Below are 24,713 nucleotides of genomic sequence, written 5' to 3'. Positions count from 1 at the left end.
ATAGAAGCTATTCTATAGCACTAAATTGAGAAACACATTAAATGAGATGATGTAATACATAGTTGTGATTACTAATGATCTCAGCAGCCTCACAACCACCAATTGTTCTTAGAGTGAATAAAATATTTTTAATTCAAACATTTCCCTGGGATTCAACTTGTTGACAAGCTTCATTTTGTCAGTTTCTTCTCTAATATGGTGGGTAGACATGAGTACTACACCTTCCCTATGATTTACATATCACAGCAGGCAGATGAATTCTCCTCTCCTGTCATGCTTTATTCATCCTACATGGTCCACATAATGCTACCTGCTTCAACAGGTATGAAAACTCATCCACATGTCAGCTTTATATGAACCTTAAGGACTAAAAAATTCTTAGGTCTGCCTGAAGAACAGCTATTATGCCAAGTATCTCTCACTCTATCTATAGTTTTATGGGTGATGGGTAGTATATATATATATATATGTATATGTATATATGTATATGTATGTATATGTATATATGTATATGTATGTACGTATACATATATACATACCCATATAAATACATATTCACATATATATATTTACACATATCTTTCTAAGTGAGATAGAATAAAGGAATGCTTCATAGGCACAGTATTAACTTAGTCCATATAATTTAATGGTTCAGAGTATTTAACTGTATAGGCTAAACTAAATGAAGGTAATTCTTATAGCATGGCATTGAAAATCCAGTTATGAGTCTTTCCCACCGGGCTATGGGTTAATGTGAAGCCTGAGTTTCAGCCTGAGTCATATCTTTATCTATTGGTCAAAAGAGTACACTCAATACCTGCTCAACTTTAACCTCCATACAGGAAAGTAATGACTAACTCCTTTGCCTTTATCAAACTCAAACAAGATAATCCTAATAGACTCATTTGTCAGCATTGCATCACTTTCTTCAGGAGGCAATATTTCAAATAATGTAATGGCAGGGCATATACTTGGATATAAGCAACACTCCACTTTAATGCAATCTCGTAGCTGCCTAGAAGATAATATATCAATAATAATACATTTCCAAATTAATGTAGCATAACCTATTGCAGGAACTGGAAGTAAATGTACATGTACAGAAATCAATGACATTAACTATATAAGATGCATGGAAGTTTCACATAAGGAAATGTAAGATACTTTTCAGGCTATAGCTTAATTAAAATACAGATCACCAGTGTCCTTGCCTCATTACACAAGAAACTCAAGGGTCCTGACAATCATTTACTATTAACAATGGGAAAACATGATTTCCATTAAAACAGACAACTCAAAATGAAATGAACAAGCTCTCCAGAGATACAGTTATAAATCTCTCTTTTTTCTTATCCTTTAAATTTCTCTCCTCCTTTTCCTTCCAGGCATTCCGGAGAAAAAAATTAAAATGCCAATTAAGTTCTTCTTTTCTTGTAAGCCCTATGTTCTTCCCCTTCAGAGTTACACACACACACACACACACACACACACACACACACACACACACACACACACACACACACACACACACACACACACACACACACACACACACACACACACACACACACACACAGCTGCTAGAGGCCAAGACTTTGGATGTTGTCAGAGATTCAGATCATTTCCAGCCACTTCTTTTCTTTTTTGGAGCCAGGGGCGGGGGGCAGGTGGGGGTGGGTCCGGTCGTGGGGCCTGAACTCCGGGCCTGGGCGCTGTCCCTCAGCTCTTCAGCTCAAGGCTAGCGCTCTACCACTTGAGCCACAGCGCCACTTCTGGCTTTTTTCTTTTTGCTTATGTGGTGCTGAGGAATCGAACCCAGGGCCTCATGCATGCAAGACAAGCGCTCTACCACTAAGCCACCTTCCCAGCCCCTCCAGCCACTTCTTTTGGCTAATTATCTTACTTGCATTAGCCTTATTTTTCTCTTATATCAATCAATAATTACCAATAATTTAGGATAATTATAATTATCAATAATTTAGGATAGGTATATATTTTATTAGGATTATAATGAAAAAACCAGCCCAATGCCTCTATAGAAAATGCGCCGACAGCACCCTTTGCTCCCTCTAAGACAACCTCCAAAATACTAACAAAAACATACTGTCTTTAACAGGCTTGGATAGAACAATTTGCAATTATGAAGATACCAGAGCTGGGCTGTGGGATGGTAGTTCAGTACTCTTTCAGTTCACACTGACAAGAAGGCTAAGGCTTAGCAAGTGCAAACACAGCACTCAGAAGGTGTGCAACTGGGGCAGCCAAGGATACGGTTCAATACAACAGTTATATAGGAAGAAATCCACAGTCATGGGAGACAGGTTATCAGGGTTTCTGTTGCAAGAATTTACGCTCAGTTGGAGAAATCAGCAATGAGAAAAGAAGACAGAGAATATAGCAGTTTTCATAAATTGGAATACAGCAATTTTATTATTTATCTTAGGGATTTGATTGGGGAAAAGAGAGTTCAACTACAGGTTGACATAAAGACCCACAAACTCAGAAAACAAAAAGAACTTTGTATTTCATTTTAATCTTGAAATTTTATATAAAAAATGTAAGGAAAAGTGACTTGGCCAAGAACACAAGTAGATATCATTAGATCAAGATTGAGAGCTGGGACTGCTGATTTCTGCTGAATTAAAAGTGTAATTTCCTTATATATATATATATATATATATATATATATATATATATATATCACCTCAATCCAAACACAGAAACAAATAGAAAATCAATTAAAGGAGAGTCATAATTCAGAAGAAGACCTTTAGATTACTGCTTATTACATTTGCTTTCGTTAACAAACTAAAATTGGTACTCATGCTTATATGTCACCTAGAACTGTGGAATGACAGGAGGCATGTTGATCATGGGGCTTGAACTCTGGGCCTGGGCACTGTCCCTCAGCTCTTTAGCTCAAGGCTAGTGCACCACCACTTAAGCCACAGCGCCACTTCCAGTTTTCTGGAAGTTAACTGGAGATAAGAATCTCATGGACTTTCCTGTCAGAGCTGGCTTTGAACCATGATCCTCAGCCTCCTGAGTAGCTAGGATTAGAGGCATCAGCCACTGATGCCCGGCTAAGAAACATTTCTTAATCAATCAACCTGGATTAGTTGATAGAATCCCAGATAAATACATTACAAGAAAAAACTTATGCAGACCTACTGACCCAGGGGAACAACAAAAATGTAATTTTTGGGTCCTACACCTGAGAGGAATGAAGAAGTTCAGCAGGTTACCTAATGGATATCCTTTAATTGAGCCCTTGAGTTCTCTGTTCTTTCCCAGACAACATATTGAGATCTGGTTCCTACCTTCTCCTTTACATTCAGATGATTCTTCCCTTTGCCTTAAACATGCTCAGCATTTTCCAGTCTGAAGATCTTCGTTCTTCTTTAGTCCGGATTTCACTTCATCACTGTGCTCCTCTCTTTTCCTTTCCAATACACAATATAATATGGGTGACTCTTCAAACTTAATGCTAAACAAAAGAAGCTAGGAAGAAAAGGCTATGTAGAAGGTCACTTGTATGTACTGTCCAGAATAGGCAAGCTCAATGAAGAAAACTAGATTAGAGTTTGCATAGGACTAAGCAGAGGGGAAGAAAAACTGGGTAGATGTAGAAAATGGGGCGAAGGATAGGAAATTGGACTGCTAAAAACTAGAGAATTTCTTTAAAGGATAATAAAAATGGTTTGTAATTTATTGTGGTTGTGACTACAAAACTTGTGAAAATATTAAATGCTATTAAATCTCACATTTTAAATAGATGAGTTGTGAATATATTAAGCTATTCAATTTCACATTTTAAATAGATGAATTCTGTCTATGAATTCTATCTAGATAAAACTCTTACATTATAAAAAAGCACATTTAACTCACAGAGGGCAGGAATAGTTTCCAAAGTACATATTCCTCTGCCAACTTTTTTTTAATTTTAATTTTATTGTCAAGGTGATGTACAGAAGGGTAACAGTTACCCTTCTGTAAGGTAGTGACGACATTTCTTGTCTAACTCTTTCAACGTTTTATACACCAAGAAACCAGGCTTACTGATTTTAACTTGTTTACAAGAAAACTTTGCTCCAGTGCTTCTGTCAAATAGATGCCACAGAAAAATGGGGGAAAGCTTGATTATACATGTTGACAACATTCTCTTCCTGTTTTTTTAAAAGACCTGAAAACATTAGTTAATATTATCTGAAAGATCTTCTGCATATCAATTATGCCCGAAGTCATTATTTTTGGCAGCCATGTTATAAATTTCAAATCAAGAGAAATAATTTTGTACCCTGCACTGTCAAGCTTAAGCTGATTGCTTCATCACAGAATTCTTGATGAAGTAAGATTTGGGGGGGGGGGGACCTTTGCTGTGTTTTTAGATAATGTTAATTTTGCTTGTCTAAGGACTACATTTTAACAACTACTCATGGTTAAAGCATGTCACATGATCCACATGACATGTTAGAAATGCCATACCAAAAGGACTGATGAATAGAGAGAAAAACTACTGCATAAGATAGAGGCAGTAATAAACTGAATAAGTCAATTCTATACTTTTAAATAATTAAACAGGACTTAGGCCATAGGAGAAGTCGAATTGCAAGGTCACAAAGAAAGTTAGACATCAGTGAATCTAACTGATAACCATGAAATTAAAAAAAGCAATCAATAAGTCTAGCTCTTGGGGGGGGAGGGGGAGAGGGCAATGAGATAGGAGTGACTAGGCCATCATTACACCCATTGGGCCTCCAGTTCCTAAACTACATCTGCTCTGAGAAGCCCAGTGGTACAGCAGTGAGCAGCCTTAATACATGGCTGTGCTTCTGCTCCTAGAGGTGTGGGCTTCACTGTATGACCCAGAGACCTGCCCTCACCTGCCAGAGTTTCTCCTCCAATACCATACCAAGTAGAGTGAGTGTCCTGTCTTTAATTGACACAAAGTAGAGTGACTATCCTCCCTCAAAAGCCTAATTAGTAACTTTTCAAAAAAGTTCTTAAGCATGAGAGGTGCTTTTGTCAGTGTTAATATGATAATATTTTTGAAGTATATATGTTCTTATTATCAATTTCAAGCTCAGTACCTAAAAACCACATAGCAAGATCACATGAAAAACAAATCCTATCTCATTTAGCACAGTACGCAAGGAGAACTAAGGATAACAAACGGCCAATGCCATTTTTGTTTAGTTACCACCATATTCCATCAAAAGCAAAAGCAAACTGCAGCATGCCTTGAAAGAGTTGAAGTGACTCGAAATCATGTCACTATGAAGAAGTCCAATGACATGACATGCTCTGTTTAAGAAAACGTGAATGAAAAGAACAAAAGATATGTTTTTCCTATGATTTTATTGCTGCTTAAAATTGTACTAATATAAAAAAAGCAGTTTCCCTAGTCTAAACCTTGGAAGCCCAGATCCCTGATCTCCCTAGTAAATGTGTCTAGTACATTCATAGTAGGTGCCAATAAACATTCTGCACCTAAAGTATTCTAATAAATATTGTTAAAGTACTGAAATTAGATAATCTATTGTCAGAACTATTGTTCAGCAATATTTTAAAATTAAAAGCTTGCCTCCATTGCAGAATATCATTGTAATTTTAACAGATTTAAAAACAATTTTCAGTTTTCCTTTCCTTGTAATATGTCCTAGAATTAATTTTTGGTGGAAAAAGGAGGAGAAATGTTACATTAGATATAAAATAATATGAATTATATAAAATTAAAAAGTAGTAATTAGAAAAGTAGACTTAGACCTAGTATAGGGAAAGTCATATAATAATTAGAAGAGTTTGAAAGCACAATGAATATCCATTAGACTGAGAATCCAAAGGAAGTTTGAGTACAGAAAAGGCTGGATTACCACTTATTAGAGTTTCTGTTGAAACATGTTTTGATGAACTTAGTTGAACTAAATTAGTAGTTCCTATTAAACACTGAGTTATGCAATTACATTTTTAGAAATTAGATAATAGGTAGAACAATGATAATATATTATCATCTGCATTTCATAAAAATGATTATTTACTTTTAGTTTTGTATTAGTGTATGTTGATTTCACAAGATAGTGGCTTTTGATGACATTTCATACATGTACATAATGGACTTTGATCATGTTCAGTATCACGCACACTTTACAGAAAGGAAACCATTTCAGAGTAAAGAAAGAAAACTAGTAACATTCGCCCCTTCTTATCTTTGTTTTCCTCATGTTTGCATTTTTGAACCAATATTATGTTTGCTTTCATCATTTTATTTTTTCAGTAGCCATTTAACATACAGTTTTTGAATATAATGTATCCTGATCAATATTGCTCCTTCAACATTCTTAGCCATTCCTCCTAACTTACCCACTGCGCCCTCACTTTTCTCAATTTTGTAGAATATGCATTGAATTCTTTACTACAGGAGGCTTTATCACTGACTTTTTCCTAATAGTAGACTGTACCTAATGCCCTAGATGACCACACAGCTTCATTCTAGAAAATTCTCTATAATTTTAGGTAAATGTCCCATCAATGGTGGGTAATACTTTATCATGATAAGTAAAGGTTCAGAGATAAAAGAAGGGACGAATAGACACATGAGGAATTTTTCCAGAAGGTGGAGGTAAAAACTCAGAAGGGGAGTAAGATTGCTTCATTTTCTTAAATATAAGAAAATGTTTCCCCTTATCTCAACTGAGCTATAGCTCGAACTCACAGCTGGAAATGTATCTACAAAACTTCTGTGACCAGTGACAAATGTCTGCACACAATAAATAAGATAACACAATAGCAGCCCAATCACTTCATGTCCGACTGGCTCACTTGAGGCCCCAAATCTCAAGCCTGCCCTCTACACACATTCTGCATTTCGACACCTGCGCAAAAATCAGATGGAGTGCTCTGGTGAATATCCAGCCATTTATGAATGCAAAGCACCTGTTGAGCATGCGTGCTAAGCTTAGGAAGGATGATGCCATCTCTGAACTAGATATCAGATATCTACGTGGAAAGTTTAGAGGAGAAAATAAGTTCTGCGTATCTCCTTGCACATGAGTTGACCAAAGCTATCAATGAATTATTGGCATCAATCAATAACATGTATACCATGTCAAATAAAATAAGCATTTCCCATTATATGCATTAGTATCCAAATGGCTTAAATTTAAATTGAAAAAAATATGAAAGACATCAAGAATTTTTCCTTCAGGAAAATTACTTATTCTTTGTCATTTCATGAGAAACTAGAAGTAATAAACAGAGCAAATGCCTTCAAAATGCAGGCAGATTAATCAATGCCTTAAAAATCTTCTCAGAACATCTACTTTACAGTCACTTCAAAGAGCTAGCTATTTTTCATAAAACACTGAAGGAAGCACCATGGATTGAAAATGATCATTAAAATTCCAGTGAGTCTGATTCTATTTAAATTCTGTATCTAAATACAATTTTATGATACTATGAAAACCTTAGGGAAATTGTCTAAATGAAAATGTACCCAGGGACATCACGTAGTTTGAATTTCAATTTCTTTTGTCATCTTATAAAAGTACTTTGTATCAGTAATCTAAAACCAACGACTAGCTAGCCTAATCTAATTTTTTTTTTTTTTGTCAAATGCTGGAGTAGAACTAATTTTCGATTACAGCAGGAATCTACTACACTAGAGTGCATAAAGCCGAAAAACCATCTGGAGCAATCATATCACTCCTAAATGAAATCTCAGCCAAAAGGATGGTGAGTGTCTCAGAATCTCAGCTCTCCACCGCAGGCTTGCACCAGAAATGGTGAGGCCTCATATACAGGGCCCTTTGGGAAATCACCAGTAAATCGAAATAATTCTATCTGCTGTTAGTGCTACTCACCTTCTCTGAGGCCATTCTGCCTACTTAGAATCAAAGCTGCTAAAATCCTGTACCATTTTATCTAAACTAAGTTAGATCATGCACTGAGCAACATTCAGTTGAGTTTAATGTCCTGTTTATAACTAACATTTCAACTCACCAGTAGAATATATGTAACCTCTATAAATGTAAATGGGAGAACATCTGAGTTTTCAGAATCTGGGAAAGTAAAACACAGGAAAGGTTCAAGGCTGGTTAATATGAAAATTTTAATACTTAGAAATAGTAAGACCAAGATAAATAGTATTTATTGAGCGATTAACTAATTTTGCTTATAATAAAAAATGAGATTCTTCAATGCACTCATAGGAAAATTTTAATAATACCCAATGGAGAAAACATAATTATTTTTAAAAGAAGAAAAATGCATTAAGTGTTACATATGAGCATAAAGTGACAGCAAAAAAGTGATTGCAAGTCTGTGAAGTTACTTCCTAGATATCAAGTGGAAAATATCTACCAGAAGAAGGATGACTTAGCATATCTTATTCAGGCATTGATTTACATATGCCTAACCGAAGCAAAGTCCAATGGGCTGGTATTCATATAAAAATTTATTTCATAAGACAAATTTTCCCATTCCAGGTGATTTGATTGGGTCTAAGCTATTTAAATGCACTCAATCTACCAACCCAAAGCAACAAACAAAAGTGGCATATATCAATGAATGATTTCTTCCATAATGATCATATGCCACTGACATTAAGCGATTTGAAAGCTCTTAATGTCAAAAGCTTCAGATTTTTATAGCCCAATATGACGTGCACACACACACACACACACACACACACACACACACACACACACACACACACACACACACACACACACACAAAGATGGTAAAGGGATGGGGATCAACATTGAGTTTATAACTTTTTGGTTGACATTTCAAAATCACCTTAAATTCTGTCTATAATCAGTACCATGAAAGAAACTATATTTTTACTACAAAATGTGTAGAAAACTTATAATCATAGAATATACATAATTTTTTAAAACAATGGCATCTAGTAATTTTATGTTAGCATTCTCTCTGCAATACATGTTAATACTTGGATGGATATTGTACTGTTTCCGTTCACTCACTAACACTACAGACACACATTAAACAACCGGTGTTTAGTAGACAGTTCAATGGTTAGTGACATTTTGTGTTTATCTATTGAAAATAATGGGGTTTCTCATAGGGATGATTTCATAAGGCTAAAATTCAAGTTAATGCGTGTTCTCAATTTTCACAATTGACAAACACATCCACACAACTACTTTAAAGTATTCTGTAAAAGATAAAATGTTTTTATAGATACAATTTCTTTTGTATTTTGTCCTTTACTATGCATTTAGATATATTGCTAAATGTCTTTAGATTGATAATAATGAGAAACAGGCTGTATTCTTGAAAAAGTTTTTTAATATGTTTTTCTCATTATTACTTTCTTTTCCCCTGGAGGCTAGTGCTTTACCATTTAAGCCACAGAATATTTCCACCTTTTTGGTGGTTAATTGGATATATGAGTCTCATGGACTCTCCTTCCCAGGCTGGCTTCAAACTGTGATCCTCGATCTCAGCCTCCTGAATAGCTATGACAACAAGCACGAGGCATGTGCACCTGGCCATTACATATTATTAATCATATTCTCCAAGTGAATTCCCTTAATCAACCCTCCAAATTGTTGGAAATGTTGATCCTTTTTTTTTTGTCAGTCATGGGACCTGAACTCTGGGCCTGAGCACTGTCCCTCAGCTCTTCAGCTCAAAGCTAGCACTTACACTTGAGCCACAGTGCCACTTCTCGCTTTTTCTGCTTATGTGGTGCTGAGGAATCAAACCCAGGGCCTCATGCATGCAAGGCAAGCACTCTACCACTGAGCCACCTTCTCAGCCCTGATCCCTTTTTAAAAAAAATCTAGGATAGCTTTCAAATCAAGCTGAACTCTCTTCATAATCTTAATGTAACAATGAATAGGAAATAAAGTTTAATGAATGGGAAGATTTGATAGTTAGTTTTATTTGATCATGCTGAAAATAACAAATCTTAACCTACATGACAATTTTAATGCCTAAAATATTCTGTAAATCATTTTCTGATTTTTATCTTAAATAGCTCCAAAAATGCTGGTGTTTAATAACCCTTTACTTATAGTTTGGAATGGACTCGGTATCATGTTAAAGCTTTGACCATCTATGGAAATATTGATGCTATTTTTCACCATATTCTTTCACAAAAGAGCAAAATAAAATTCCTCTAGGAATAACAAGAAGATATATTTCAAAGCTATATTTATATTCTTTGACTTATTATTCAAAACAAAGATAGAAAATGAGATCTTTCATCAACCCCTAGAGAGCATTTGATTTTACTAGTTATGTATTTTCCCCAATAGTAGCTGTGACTTGATGGTGACCAATGAATCCTTTCAGTGACAGTAACAATGCTGAGCTTGGGAAAGAAGGCTAGTCAAGGTTACAGATGTAGGCTTATCCATGAAAGGGATAAAATTTAATAAGATCAGAAATGGACACAAGAGGTTTTTATCTTTGTTGCTGTTGTTTTTAATGTACTATGTGATTTTTTTTGTTTCGTTTGTATATTCTTTCCCCTATGGTATAGCCTCTGTTGTCACTGTATTTGATTCTGGTGCCCTGCATTTTTCTAATTTGGGGAGGGGAAGGGAAATAACAAAATGCTGAAACAAGGATACAGGGTGACCCATTGTAACAATGAGACATACAAGACACTATATTGAAAATGAACTTTACAACTTCGGGGGTGGGGGGGATGAATTGGGGAATGGGAGGGAAGGGATGGGCAGGGGGAAAACAAAGGAGGGGGTAACAATGCTTGATGGGAAATGTACTCATTACCTTACTCATGTAACTGTAACCCCTCTTACAGTATCTTTACAATAAAAATGTTTTCAAAGAAAGTTAATCAGTTCCTGTGGGATTGAACGTACATACAGTCTTCAACTTATGAACTCCCTGAGAGGCCAAATCATACAAATGAATCTATTCAGTGATACTTTTATATCTAGTTGGCATGAGCACTCCATTTTATTACTAATTATTTTATTTTTAAAATAAAATAATGTGAAGTAAATACAGGAGAAAACTATTGAAGAGGTTTCTTATAAATTTTTAATTTTTCAAGTTATTTCTAAAATATATAACTCAAAACCAAAAAATATTGTAAAATATATTCTAATATATATCCACATATAAATCTAAGTATACATATTTATCTAAAATATTTTATATATATTTTTTTTTGGTCCGGTCATGGGCCTGAACTCTGGGCCTGAGCACTGTCCCTCAGCACTTCAGCTCAAGACTAGCGCTCTACCACTTGAGCCACAGCGCCACTTCCAGCTTTTTTCTTTTTTGTTTATGTCGTGCTGAGGAATCGAACCCAGGGCCTCATGCATGCAAGGCAAGTGCTCTACCACTAAGCCACCTTCCCAGTCCTTTATATACATATTTTTAAAACATAATGCACTTATTTAAAGTGTCAATCCCAAGTAAAAATACTAATTATTTCTCTCTAATCTCAACTTACTCTTCTTCTCACTGCTGCAATTTTACCTATATACCATTTTCATCATCACTACCCTTTCGTTTTTTGTTTTTTTTTAAATTAGGTTCTTAAATACACTCTTTCTTCCCAGGGTATTAATTGAATAATCATTCATCCAACATGCACTTAACATGCCAATAAATACATGATCTTGCCAACTAACTTTCCTATCATATAGAAAAATATTTTAATAAAAAATATTGGCCATATTTTTATCCATACCTTGCTCTTTCTTTCCTTTTCTAGAGTAATTAGCTTTCAACAATTCTGACTCTTTCTCCTTCACTGTAGAAGTGGGGGGAAATCCTGGATGCTTAGTTGGCAGTGGGGCCAGTCGGGCAGAGGGTTTCTATGAGATGGGCAACTGAATATCCATTTCATTTAAAAGAATGTGTGGCTCAGAAGGTGGCTCAGTGGTAGAATGCTTGGCTTGCATGCATGAGGCCCTGGGTTCAATTCCTCAGCACCACATAAGCAGAAAAACCTGGAAGTGGCGCTGTGGCTCAAGTGGTAGAGTGCTAGCCTTAAGCTGAAGAGCTGAGGGAAAGTGCCCAGGGCCCAGAGTTCAGGCCCCACGACCAACAAAAAACAACAACAAAAAAAAATAAAAATAAAGGAATGTGCACATATCTCCTTTGCCTCTTTGTATGAAGACAGAAATCTGAAAGCTTCTGAATTTGAACGTAGCAAGTGAATTCACATAAATAACTTTACAAAAGTCAACTAATTTTCTAATATCATCAATATCCTCATCTTTACATCCCAGGAATTCTCACCCCAATACTATTCGAGTGCTCAGCAATATACTTAGTTCCAGATTATTTCTTTCCACAAAATGCCCTACGTTACTCCTATTTGAAGAAATTATGGGAAACATTGTGGTTGGAATGAGAACCTGGACATTTGCCTACATACACAGGGCATGGACAATGATTTTACATGGGATGTTTCAGAATCAGGATACTGGTTAGAGCCAGGCTGCCATGTATCACCTGTCAAATCCACTATTTAGTGGTTTTATCCTAATGGAAAACTGACTTGGTTTTCTGTGACTCACTTTCCCCATCTAAGGAAATAGAAAAAGTATTACAAACTCTATCTGTGGTATACTGTCCCAAGAAAGAGCTCCTTAAGGCTGTATGCATTAATATTTGCAAAGTATCTTTCAAAAGTGTGGTATATGGTAAATGTTATGTAAATATCTAGTTTTGATAAGATTGACTTAACTTGTATGTTATAAAAATCGTACCTTTTTAAAGTTTTATAAACATAATATAGACATACACGATATATACAATTTTACCTAATCTAAGAAATAAAGAAGTGTTGATTGTTGAGGAAAAAAAGCCCTGAAAGTCCTTGGAAATGCTCCTTTACATCATTTCCTACTATATGCTACAGGTATAAATTCTGTCAGTTCTTTATGCTTTCCCATATTCCCTGTTAATTATCTCTCCTCTCAGAAACATTTCCCCTAAAGATCATGTCCCAGAAGCTGTCACCTGCTTATAGATGTCTGCAATTGATTCTGTACATATCCGAATCTCTGTCTCAAGAAGCATCAACTAAATGATTGTCTGCCACTGGTAATTACTTACTAAGCAGAAAGATTCATGAAACATCTGTTTCTATCTCTGTGGAACTCTTAACAATCAATTCCTACTCCTCTCTTGTTTTGATTGAGACTATAGCTTCCAAGAAACTTAGAAGAGCCATAGATCGTACTTCTTCTTGTGATTCTGCCTAAGAAGGCTATATTATATTATATATTTTTTTCAAGTATCGTACATACAACTACTACAAGGAACAACTTTTTGAATGTGGAAAAAGATAATTGTCTCATACTCTCATACTTTCATTGAAAAGCTAGTATTATTGCTTGGATAGTTGGGTAAATGAATGTAAGAATCTCAATATATATTTTCCAAAATCCTCGCTTGGAACTCCTAGTTTGTGATCAGAATAGGCATTCTACACTAAGGGTCAGAGTTTAATTTTGACGTCATGGATATGTTTAGAAATATATACCATGTAATAGTAGGCGTCCAAAGATGTTCACAGATCCAAGTAAGTTTTGGTGATAAACTCAATGCTAGTATTGACAAGAAAGTCAAGCAGTATGGCCTATGGAAGAAATGGAACTTAGAACCATGAACACTGATAGGATAAGTTCTAGGTATGAGGAAGCTATCCTGAGAGAAAGATGTTGATACTTGGCAAACATACTCCTTACTGACATGTAAAACTTCTTGCTATCCAATGTGTCTTCTCCTGATTCACTTGAGCAATCATTGGAAATCAGTGGAAGTACTGAACTCATCAGCCACAGTGAAGATTTACATTTGAGTTTCAAAGAGTTTCCACAGCCTTTAGGTCAGGACAAGTCAAATATTCATTCTTTATGCCTTACTTCACATTAATAGTCTGTTAAACTAGTTTCTTTTCCAGTGTCTTAATTTCTGGACTTCCAAATAGGATCACATCACAAAATATAATAATTCACATTAAATAGCTATGTTAAGGATTCTTATAGAAAACAGAAAACATGCTATGCACAGCGATTTATAAGGTGATGTTCTCCAAACAACGTATTAGAAAATGTTAGGAAATACAAAATAATTACAGAAGTTAAAGTGAAAAAAGGTTAATGATTTCTGAAGTAGGTTTAAGTGATGTAAGTGGCTTGTTTTGTGTATCTTAGATTTATTTTCCACTTCTCTATTAGAATTAGAACATCTCAAATGTTAAGAGGAAGAATTAAGTCACCGAATATCACAAAACTACATGACAAATGACTCTGATAAACTCAGAGTTCACGCCTGTTTAACATAGTTTAACGTAGAACATTGGTAGTTTTGAGAATCAAGGATAGCATTGATTATTTATATACCCTAGCACCATAACATTTGAACTTCTGATGAGGGAAGAATTTTTACAAATCACAGATACATGAATTTTATAAGGTACCTAACTCTTGTAGTTTAAAACTTTCTTTTAGAATAATACCATGTAATTGCCATTCAATAATTGTATTTGCAATTTCCACTTATTTCCATCTATTTATAGAATACCTAGTAAAATCTAGCTACTGAACTAAAGGTGGACTGGAAACATGGTACAATACTAATTCTTGATAGCATTCATTTTGGACAATCTTAATCATCACACCAGAACAGAGCAACTGCTAACTAGAGGTACACAGGCACAGGACCATTGTCAGTTTTGAACAACGTGACATTACCTTATTCTGTGAAAAAGGTATATTACATTGTATGCTAGATATTGTTTTAATTCCCTCTTCTTCCTACTCCTTCTTGTCTACTCTTCTTTCTTCTCCACCTTTCTTATTTTTTTTTCCTCTCTACTTCTCTGCAGTCTGATTGCTTTTTTTTTTGGTCCGTCATGGGGCTTGAACTCTGGGCCTGGGCACTATCCCTTAGCTCCTCAGCTCAAGGTTAGCATTCTACCACCTGAGTCACAGCTCCACTTCTGGCTTTCTGGTGGTTTATTGGAGGTAAGAGTATCATGGACTTTCCTGCCTGGGCTGGCTTTGAACCTTGATCCTCAGATCTCAGCCTCATGAGAAGCTAGGATTACAGGTATGAGCCACCAGCACCCAGCTCCTGATTGCTTTTTGAAGATCAATATCCTACACACATTTGTCATGGGTATAATTCCTTTAAATAAATGGATCGATATCTTCCAGTTCAAAAAGCTTTATAATATCTATAAAAAGTAAGCTTAAAAATTAATGATGATTTTATTTTCATAATATAAAAGTAAACATTGTGCAGAAATAATCCATAACTTAAATGTTTTATCATTTTTGGAAAAATATATTTTTAACTCTTTCAATCTTTTAAAATTCTTTCTCAAACTGAGGACCTCACAACCAAGCCTAAGAATCTATGGATACACTCCAGAAAGTTCCTACATTAGATCTTTCAGAAATATGCTATTCTAAACATAAACAAATAATTATACCCTTTTTCTCTAAAGAAATTGCTTACCAAACTAAAAAGGAATCTATGGAACTTAGAAAAATCAGGAAAAAACATTCTTTAATGTGATGCTATCTGTATTTCCAGCAAAAAAAAAAAATGAAATAGGGTCTTAGGAAATGTAAAAAATTACCAGATTTTTCTACATTCACACATTAAATACTTAGAATTTGTTTAAATATCATTTGTTCAGCACTTCGTATGTAAGTTCAATGGAGAAATATAGATATGTGTGTATATATATATACATATATATATATATATTCAAGATTTCTTGAAATTCATCCCTGCTAGTGTTGTTCTTCATTGCCACAGAAAAGAGGATGATTTTCCAGAAATGTATCTTTCTACTATTTATAAAATTGCAAATGGCATTCAAACAGGAACTGAAAGTCATATTATTCTGAACATGGAAAGTTTAGAGATATACATCTATAAGGAAATAGTCTCTCCCATTTTTGAGTTCAATTCAATTTAATTTAGGTGGATTCGCTGAAATATGAAGCCTGAAGAAAAGAGGTGTTAATGAACAAATATCTATTCCACTCTCCCATTCCCACTTACAGCTCCCCAGTACCAACCAGGGAAGAAAACAGTTGGAAGGAACTTTGAAAGAATATTGGGCTGCAGTGTGAAGCTCAGACCCTTTCCAGTGTCCCCATATACAGCACTGGAAGTGCCTTACATTTCATTCTAGATTGTTTTCTTCACCCTAACATAAGACAGCAATGTCTCATTTAAAAAATTCAGGATTTTTTATTTCAATTTCTGCCCACTTTTGGACTGCACAACTCTTCACAAAATATTGATACACATTTATTTGCGTCTTTAAGAATAGAAATTAAATCACTCACCATGATAGATTGGTCACAGACATTGCAGCTCTTCAAAGGAATCTTTCTCTCGACTTCAGAATAGGGAATCAGTAAAGTCGTTGAATAAGACCAGTAGCAATTGTTGCTTTGCTGTAGGAACGATGTAGGAAGCAGTGAATTACGGCTGAAAAGAACCTACAAAGAAAAGAAATATAATTATGTCTGTACTAACTACTCTTTGTTACTTGTCACAGATTAAACTTATGCAGAACAATAACATTGTCAGGATATAAGACAGCAAAATATGTGATTACTTTCTTAAAATAAGTATAAGGCATCCATTAATTATAAAATTATATCAAACATATGATAGGCCAAATGCTTTTTAAAACTAATTGAAAGGTTATTAAAATGCTTATCCCCTGAAGCAAAGAGCAGAGAAAGAACAGAAAGTGTCTTTGCAGGTATTATATCTTTTCTTCATAAGGTTATGCCCTCTTAATCAGTTTTATATAATTATGATAAGGGATACCAAGTATCCCATAGTAGAGAAAAATATGGTATGAGTTATGATCACATTTAATATTTTAATAAAAATCATTCAATATTACTTACTAGCTTTGAATAAATAAGAATTCAATTGAGGTCACACAGAGTGGATTTATATAAGATCACATAATTTTTTAAGTATTTACTATTCATAGTATCTTCTAATCATCTTTGGACACAATTCCATAGTATAATGTTACCACCTTAGCTCATTAATCTTCAGTTGTTCAATTAACTAACTGTGCACTGAACATGTACTTCTGCATATACACTATCATACATACATAAAGCATAGGGATAAAGATGAATGATACATGAATGACAATGAGTCAATAAATCCTGGCCTCAAAAAATACTTAACTAAAAAGATTATTCTAATGAAAAGACCAACTGTTCCAATAGAAACATACATAATATATATGGTGGCAGGGAAGAGAGACTTGCAGTCCAGCCATTGTGACTTGGGAAGGATTTCTAAAGAAATCACTACAAAGTAAAAAGAAAAAAAAAACCAAAAACTTCAAATTCCAAAATAAAAGACAGGTTATTTCTGTTTTACATAAATAGACTTCAAGCACAGAATTCAAAGAAGGATATAGCAACATTGACACCAAAGTTCAAGCACAGAATTCAAAGAAGGATGTAGCAACATTGACACCAAAGCTGAAGGTTCCCTCTCTCTTCCCATTTTCCACTTATATGTGCTTCTTCTGAATGGTCCTAAAAGTTACTAAGGTCCTGTGAGTGTATGGATAAGAAGGAAAGGAAAAGAATGGAGGCTTCTGGGGCATAGCTCAAGAGCCTGTGGAGAAGTGAGAACCTGAGCTCAAACCCGAGTACACGCCTACACAACATAAGAAAAAGGAGGAGGGGGCAGGACTTTATCAAATTTACACATGACATTTCCTGCTTGCATTTATTGACCAGAATTTAGTCATTTGGCCAATGATACTCAACAGGAAGACTAGAAAAATTTAACCATTATTCTAGGTATTTCAATCCCCAACTACAAACTGAGGTTCTACCAGTAAGGAAGGTCTGGGGAGTGGATACTGAAGGAAAACAAGCATTGGCCCCCAGGTTTGAAATTCAGTAACTGTGACCCCCCAAGGTTTTATAACTTTGAATCTAATACAAACTTTCAAATATTTAGAAAGAGTATATTGAATGATCCTATTGTTTATATATTTCCCTTATAACTTTAAATACCATACTTCAACTTACTTAAATTATTCATAGGCCAGCAGAGTTGATGCACAAGGGGTTACATAAGTAAGATAATAAGTACATTTCTTAGGCTGGGCACTGGTGGCTCACACCTGTAATCCTAGCTACTCAGGAGGCTGAGATCTGAGAATCAAGGTTCAAAGTCGGTCTGGGCAGGAATATCCATGAGACTCCTATCTACAATAAAACCACCAAAATACTGGAAGTGATGCTATAGGTCAAGTGGTAGAGTGCTAGCCTTGAGCTGAAGAGCTGAGGGACAGTGCCCAGGCCCAGAGTTCAGGCCCCATGACTGAAAAAAAAAAAGTACATTTCTTGTAAACTTGTTACCCCTTCCCTCATTTTTCTCTTACTTTCCCTTATTCCCCAACACCCACCCACAAGTTATACAGACTATTTCCAACATCCTGTTTTGTACCTATCACTGTTGCATTGGTTCCCCCTTTGTCTTTTTTAATCCAACATCCTGTTTTGTACCTATCACTGTTGCATTGGTTCCCCCTTTGTCTTTTTTAAAATGTTTTTTATTGTAAAACTAGTATACAGAGGGGTTACAGTTATACATATGGCCATATAAGATGATGTTAAGTGAAATGAACCCCAAGATAGGGATATAACTGTTTTATCTTGCTTGCTATTGTTTTTAATGTATTTAAAATGTACTATGTGATTTTTTTGTTTCTTTTGTATGTTCTTCCCCCACAGTATAACCCCTGTTTTCACTGTATTTGATGTCAGTGCCCTGCATCTTTTTTGGGGGGTGGGGAAGGGCCTGAACTCTTGGGCCTGGGTGCTGTCCCTCAGCTCTTCAGCTCAAGACTAGCGCTCTACCATTTGAGCCACAGCACCACTTCCAATTTTTTTCTGCTTATGTGGTGCTGAGGAATCGAACCGAGGGCCTCATGCATTCGAGGCAAGCACTCTACCACTGAGCCACCTTCCCAGCCCCCAGTGCCCCGCATCTTGAATATACATTTTTCTAATTTGAGGAGGGGAAAGGAAATAACAAAATGCTGAAATAAGGAAACAGGTTGACCCATTGTAACAATGAGATGTATGACACTATGTTGAAAACAAACTTTACAACTTGAGGGGGGAAGGAGGAGTTGGGGATTTGGAGAGGGAAGGGATGGTATGGGGTAAACAAAGGAGAAGGTAACAACGCTCGATAAGAATTATTATGTATGTACAACTGCATACAGTGACTATTACAGAATACAACCCTAATACTAAAAAGAACCCTAATATGAACAGATTCCAATTTTGACAGAACCTGGCCTTGAGTGATTTTTTGACCTGCCAATGGAGTAAACAGCTATGAAGGTTCATACTTTAAATTATATGCATACAGTCCAATGGAAGCTTTCAAATCTGTTCTGTCCTTGGCTAACTTGCAAAGTACACAGGTTTTGCATTGTTAAGGACATGTAACTTCCAAATTTTTTTTTTAATTGTATTTTATTTTATTTGAGAACATACTGTACAGGGGGGCTACAATTACATGGGCAGGATAATGCATACATTTCTTACCAAGCATTGCAGCCTCCTCCTTTGCTATCAAAACAGTGCCCTTCAAACTTTCATAGTCTGTATAGTCTGATTCTTATCACAGGTTCAGTCAGCAAGAACAATATGCATGGCATATTGTCTGAAGCAATTCATTCTTCTAGACATTCTTTTTCCTTTTTTTAGTCAATCGTGGGGCTTGAACTCTGGGTTTGGGCGCAGTCCTCGTGCTCTTCAGCTCAAGGCAAACGCTCTACCGCTTGAGCCACTGTGCCACTTCCGGTTTTCTAGTGGTTTATTGGAGATAAGAATCTTACAGACTTTCCTGCCCGGGCTGGCTTTGAACCGTGATCCTCAGATTCCAGCCTCCTGAGTAGCTATGATTACAAGCATGAGCCACTGGCGCGTGGCTACACTTTGGAATTTTTTCAAGAGTTTTCATTAAGCAGTATCATTAGAGAAAATAATAATTTTAACAAAGCAAAAAGCAGAATTATGAAGTCAGCTATTAGTTTTGTTGGAAAACACATAAAAGTTATTGTACCCCTGAGTCTTAGATTAAGCCATGTACACCTTGTTTATGTAGGACTGAAATCTCAATTATCCATGGAGATGATACAATTTAACATGTAAGTAAAGGGTTCACAAAACCACCCTTAACATTTCATGTAGCTTGAGTGATTTTCAAACAGATTTCTCTCAGACTCTAAGCTTAAGACCTTTCTTCTCTTAGGCCTTTCGTTTTCAGAAAATTGTAATTGTTAATTATTTCTCTGCCTCTCTGAGATATACATCTCATCCTCTTCCCAGTTTTATAATCTATGAATGTCTTTATCTCACACCAGGGAGCCATCTCTTTGGATTGTATCCATTATAAGAGATAGTACCATATTTCCAGGTTCTGTGGGAGGATAGGAGTCTACCTTCAATAATTATCAATTAGCAAACATATGGCCTCATCTCCACAACCAACGTCTCCATCCCCCAATATCCTCCTAAACTTTTCTACTACCTTATCTCAGCACTTAAACTTGAGCAGAGTTTAGTCTCTCTTCTCAATTTCAGTTGTACTGAATAAAGCTTGAATTCATTGCAAGTTTTCTTTGGCAGGGTGCTATTTTTAGTCGTTTAAAGTTTAAGATAATTTCCTAAAATGCAACTAATTAACATCAAAAGGAGAAATCTTTCCTCAATATAATTTCCCTTCAATAATTACCAATGTGGGATTTGATAAGCTTATATTACCTGTAGAATTGTTAAATAAATGCTTGAAATGTGCATTTCTTCTCAGTTTTAAAACTGTTGTTTACAGGAAGTAAATTTGTGCACACACTCAAAACATTGATAGTGATCCTTTAGGGTGACCACAATCATTTTGCTACTATATCATCTTGTTTTTGTTTATGCCTTGTAAGTATTTGATTTATTTGTTTGAGGTCATGTACAATGTACTATGCACCCACCAGATAATCAGATTTAGCACTCTGAATAGCACACACACATGCACACAAGCACACACACACACATACACACACACAAAGACAAACTATTACATTTATGTTTCTTTGATTTGGTATTTTCAGCTGTCTTCATAGAGTGCTTGTTACTCCTTTAAATTACATTTACATGACTCACTGCTTATTAGTATAATCTTTCCAGAGAAAACATATTTAGGATCATCAGGAAAATTTAAATTTTCTGTTCTTTTGATGATTCACAATCCGTATACAAATCTCTGCTATCAGCCTTCATACTTGAGTATCAATTTATAGCTTTCGGTCAAAATTCGAACATCACTAAGAACCACCATCTGCCTCTGTGCCTCAAGAGGAAGACAACACATTTTCATGTTAAAGGAAACGTTTCAAAATAGATGGAATGAGTTAAAGTCCCCTGAGTACCCAAACAGGATTGCAAATTATAAGCATAGACCCAATTATTCTCTTTAGGTTACTCTTTTAGCATAAGGTTAAAGGAAATAGTACGTGAATTTAATCTAAGACTTGCATTTACCATATTAATGATAATATGAATATCCCTAAACACAATAATGGATTGTGTTTATACTCTAAACATTAATTTTAATGATTTACTCCTTGATATAATTTTGGGTCTCAATTCTAGCTGAAAAGAATGCTATATTCTAAGAAGTTAATTTTTGATGATTACTTTGCCACTTAGTAATACAATGTTTGAAAGAACTTTTGTAAAAGGATTTTTATCAAATGGAGAATTTTCATCTGACAGATATCTATGAGTATATAGATGATTTTGTATCATTAAAATTTTAAGTAAGATGAATATTGGCTTGAGCAACTCATGCACAAGTAGAAACTGATACAGTACATATTTATGAGAGTAAACTTATACAAATTTACTTGGAGAATATATAAACAACAAAGATGTTAAGTATACATGGTATTACACTGATCTGCTGGGAAAAATTCCAAAGGGAATATTAAACACATTAGCACAATTTCAAACTTCATTAGACCAGTGGTCACTGAATTTTGTTATAAGGATTTGTTGTACAGATATATACATTCAGACTCTTCGTCAAATCACCACAAGAGATAATGTCATAAAGTGAAAAAAAATGTATTATATGAAAACTACTTTCATTGTAAAGATTCAAAATAAATATTATCAATAAAAATAATAAGTTAGTCTAATTTCAATTTTATATAGCATATTTTTAAATTTTTAAATTTTTATTAGTCTGTTTTAAATTTTATAGGGTTTTCATTATAACAATAAATCAGTCTTCTTACTTGTTTTCCAGTTCCCTTAAAAGTCATAGTTTTTGGTGGTTCTTTTTATATTGAACTATTACTCTAATAAGAATCAAAAGTAATTTCAAATATTTTCATTTCATAGTTAAAGTGTTTTATAGTGGTCTATAAGCTTAGTGTTGAAAGAGCACACTCACCTCATTATTTTATTTTTATTATATTTAAGTAGTTATAAAAATGAGTTGCATAGACTCTGCTCAGATTGAACTTCTTTGCATTCAATGCTCATTCCCAATCACTTTCTGAGACCTATCAATGACTTGACACATTTCCTCCCCTCTCTAATCTAATGTGTCCAAACTCTTTAAGGATCCATGTAAGACCCACAGACCCTGGGAATTCCTGACTCATAGCTTCATGGTCTTCTGATTTCTCTTCTTTCTGAAATAATCTGCATACAATCAGCAATTAAAATAGCCTAAACATTGAAATATGTCCTAATTTTAAGTATATTAATATTATTTTCTTAAGCTGCAAGTTTATAAAGACAAAGACTCATATATTTAATATTTAAACTCCAAGGCATCTAACCAAGCACCCAGTAGTCTCCAGAGTTAATAAACCTAGGGAACATCAGAGAACATTTCTGCCTGCTCAAGGTTCAAAAGGGCATGCTCCTGCCCAGCTCCTGCAGGTAAGTAACTCACTCTACTAAGCTAACATATTGAAATAACTGTGAAAAGATGTTCTAGCCATCTCAGTGGTAGGGTGAAAAGTCCTGTTCACAGAGGGACTCAGAGGGAGACACATACATAGGTGCTTCATCAGATGACTCTGAGAACCTAGGCCCCACTCTTGATCGTGATATAGCCCTGAATTTCAGCTTCAGCTCCTTTCAACTGCAGTCTGTGAAAGCCTGTCTGAAGGCCTGAATCTAACCTAGAAACAGAGGCAGCCCTCCACTCACTCGCAATCCCTTTCACCTGAAAAAGCAGGGTAGTATGTCTGCCTAGGGACCCAACCCATGAATAAGCCAGTCTCTAATCAGAACAGAGTAATCTAGACTTCTGTACATGCTTAATAGACCTGACATCTGTGAACCATGAAGTAGACCCTCAACTCAGGGTCCGTTCTATGGAATAAGGCTCTAGGAAGCGTCCAATCCACTTAGAGACCAGACAGAATTCAAACCTACTAGAGCCCCCAGTTACAAGACTACCACCCATAGGTCTAATTACAAAACCAGCACCAGCCACCTGACTTAGTTCCAATACTATTCCACAGTCTTCTGGAGATCATGTCATTAGAAAGGGAGAAAGAAATCTATGGTGAATAGTGCTGCAAAAAATATGGTTGTACTTGCAGTTTTATTGCATCCTCATTTGTAATCAAGAGTGAAATGTCATTAGAAAGGGAGAAAGAAATCTATGGTGAATAGTGCTGCAAAAAATATGGTTGTACTTGCAGTTTTATTGCATCCTCATTTGTAATCAAGAGTGAAATTGCTAGAGGATGGAATCAGCACCTCAACAGATGAATGGATCAAGAAAATGTGGTATATGTACACAATGGAATTTTGGTCATCCATTAGAAACAATGATAATGTGCCATTGTAAACACATGGAAAGACCTGGAAAATATTTTAAATGAAGTAAGTCAGGCCCAGAGAGATAAAGAATCCAGGTTATCCCTTGTAAGTGGAAGCTAGATTTAGCTTACAAACTCATAAGTAAATACCTGGGGTGGTATGCAAGTGTACACAAATGTATTAACTGAAATGCCATAGATTCAAGGCAGAATCAAAATAGTACAATTCTCTAAAAAGGTAAAGGCAAAGTTAAAATAAAACACTAGGAAGTAGTTAATCAAAAGGGCTGGGGCGGGGTCAAGGGGAAAGTGATAGACCAATGAAGAGAAGAAAAGGGGGGAAATGTGGTGAAGAATCCAATGTACACCCTCACTCATGAAGAGTGAAGGAAGGGGTGAGTAGGGGAGGGATGGGTGAGAACGTTGAAAGGGTAGGAGTGGTATTGATCAAGATATAAGAAAATACTATACTTATGCCTATTCTAGATTAGAAATTCCTGGAAGATGGATAAGAGAGCCTAAAACATTTGCAAACCATGCCTGAGAAGGAGAAGATATTTAATGAATTTTCAAAATTCAAATACATTTTTGTGTTTATAAGAACAAATTTCTGGCATCATCATCATTGTCGTCATCATGTTCTGAACTCTTATTACATGGAAAACAATGTCAAGTTGCTTAAAAATTCTTACCAGAAGTACTGCTAATATAAATGTAAAATTCTATAAAGTGCTAGACTAAGCATAACTACTATGTATAAACTACTATCTCTATTTTTTGGTCATGTTTATTGGCTTGAAAATTCTACTATCTCTATACTTT

General features: G+C 35.3%; 1 protein-coding gene across 2 annotated transcripts in view; it reads right to left on the bottom strand.

Moving 5' to 3' along the window:
- Positions 1–24,713, bottom strand: part of Oxr1 (oxidation resistance 1) — a 362,919-nt gene that overhangs the window by 271,218 nt on the left and 66,988 nt on the right. For both annotated transcript variants that reach the window (XM_069991250.1, XM_069991252.1), the window contains exon 2: positions 16,330–16,485. In XM_069991250.1, the coding sequence (XP_069847351.1) occupies positions 16,330–16,352 (23 nt within the window). In that variant the 5' untranslated portion in view covers positions 16,353–16,485. The remainder of the gene's footprint in view (positions 1–16,329; positions 16,486–24,713) is intronic.

This window comes from Dipodomys merriami, unplaced genomic scaffold (assembly GCF_024711535.1).
Source record: "Dipodomys merriami isolate MVZ:Mamm:240054 unplaced genomic scaffold, mDipMer1.0.p SCAF_4, whole genome shotgun sequence".
Taxonomy (NCBI): Eukaryota; Metazoa; Chordata; class Mammalia; order Rodentia; family Heteromyidae; genus Dipodomys; species Dipodomys merriami.
Note: the sequence above shows the minus strand (reverse complement) of the source record. Positions and strands in the feature narration are given on the sequence as shown.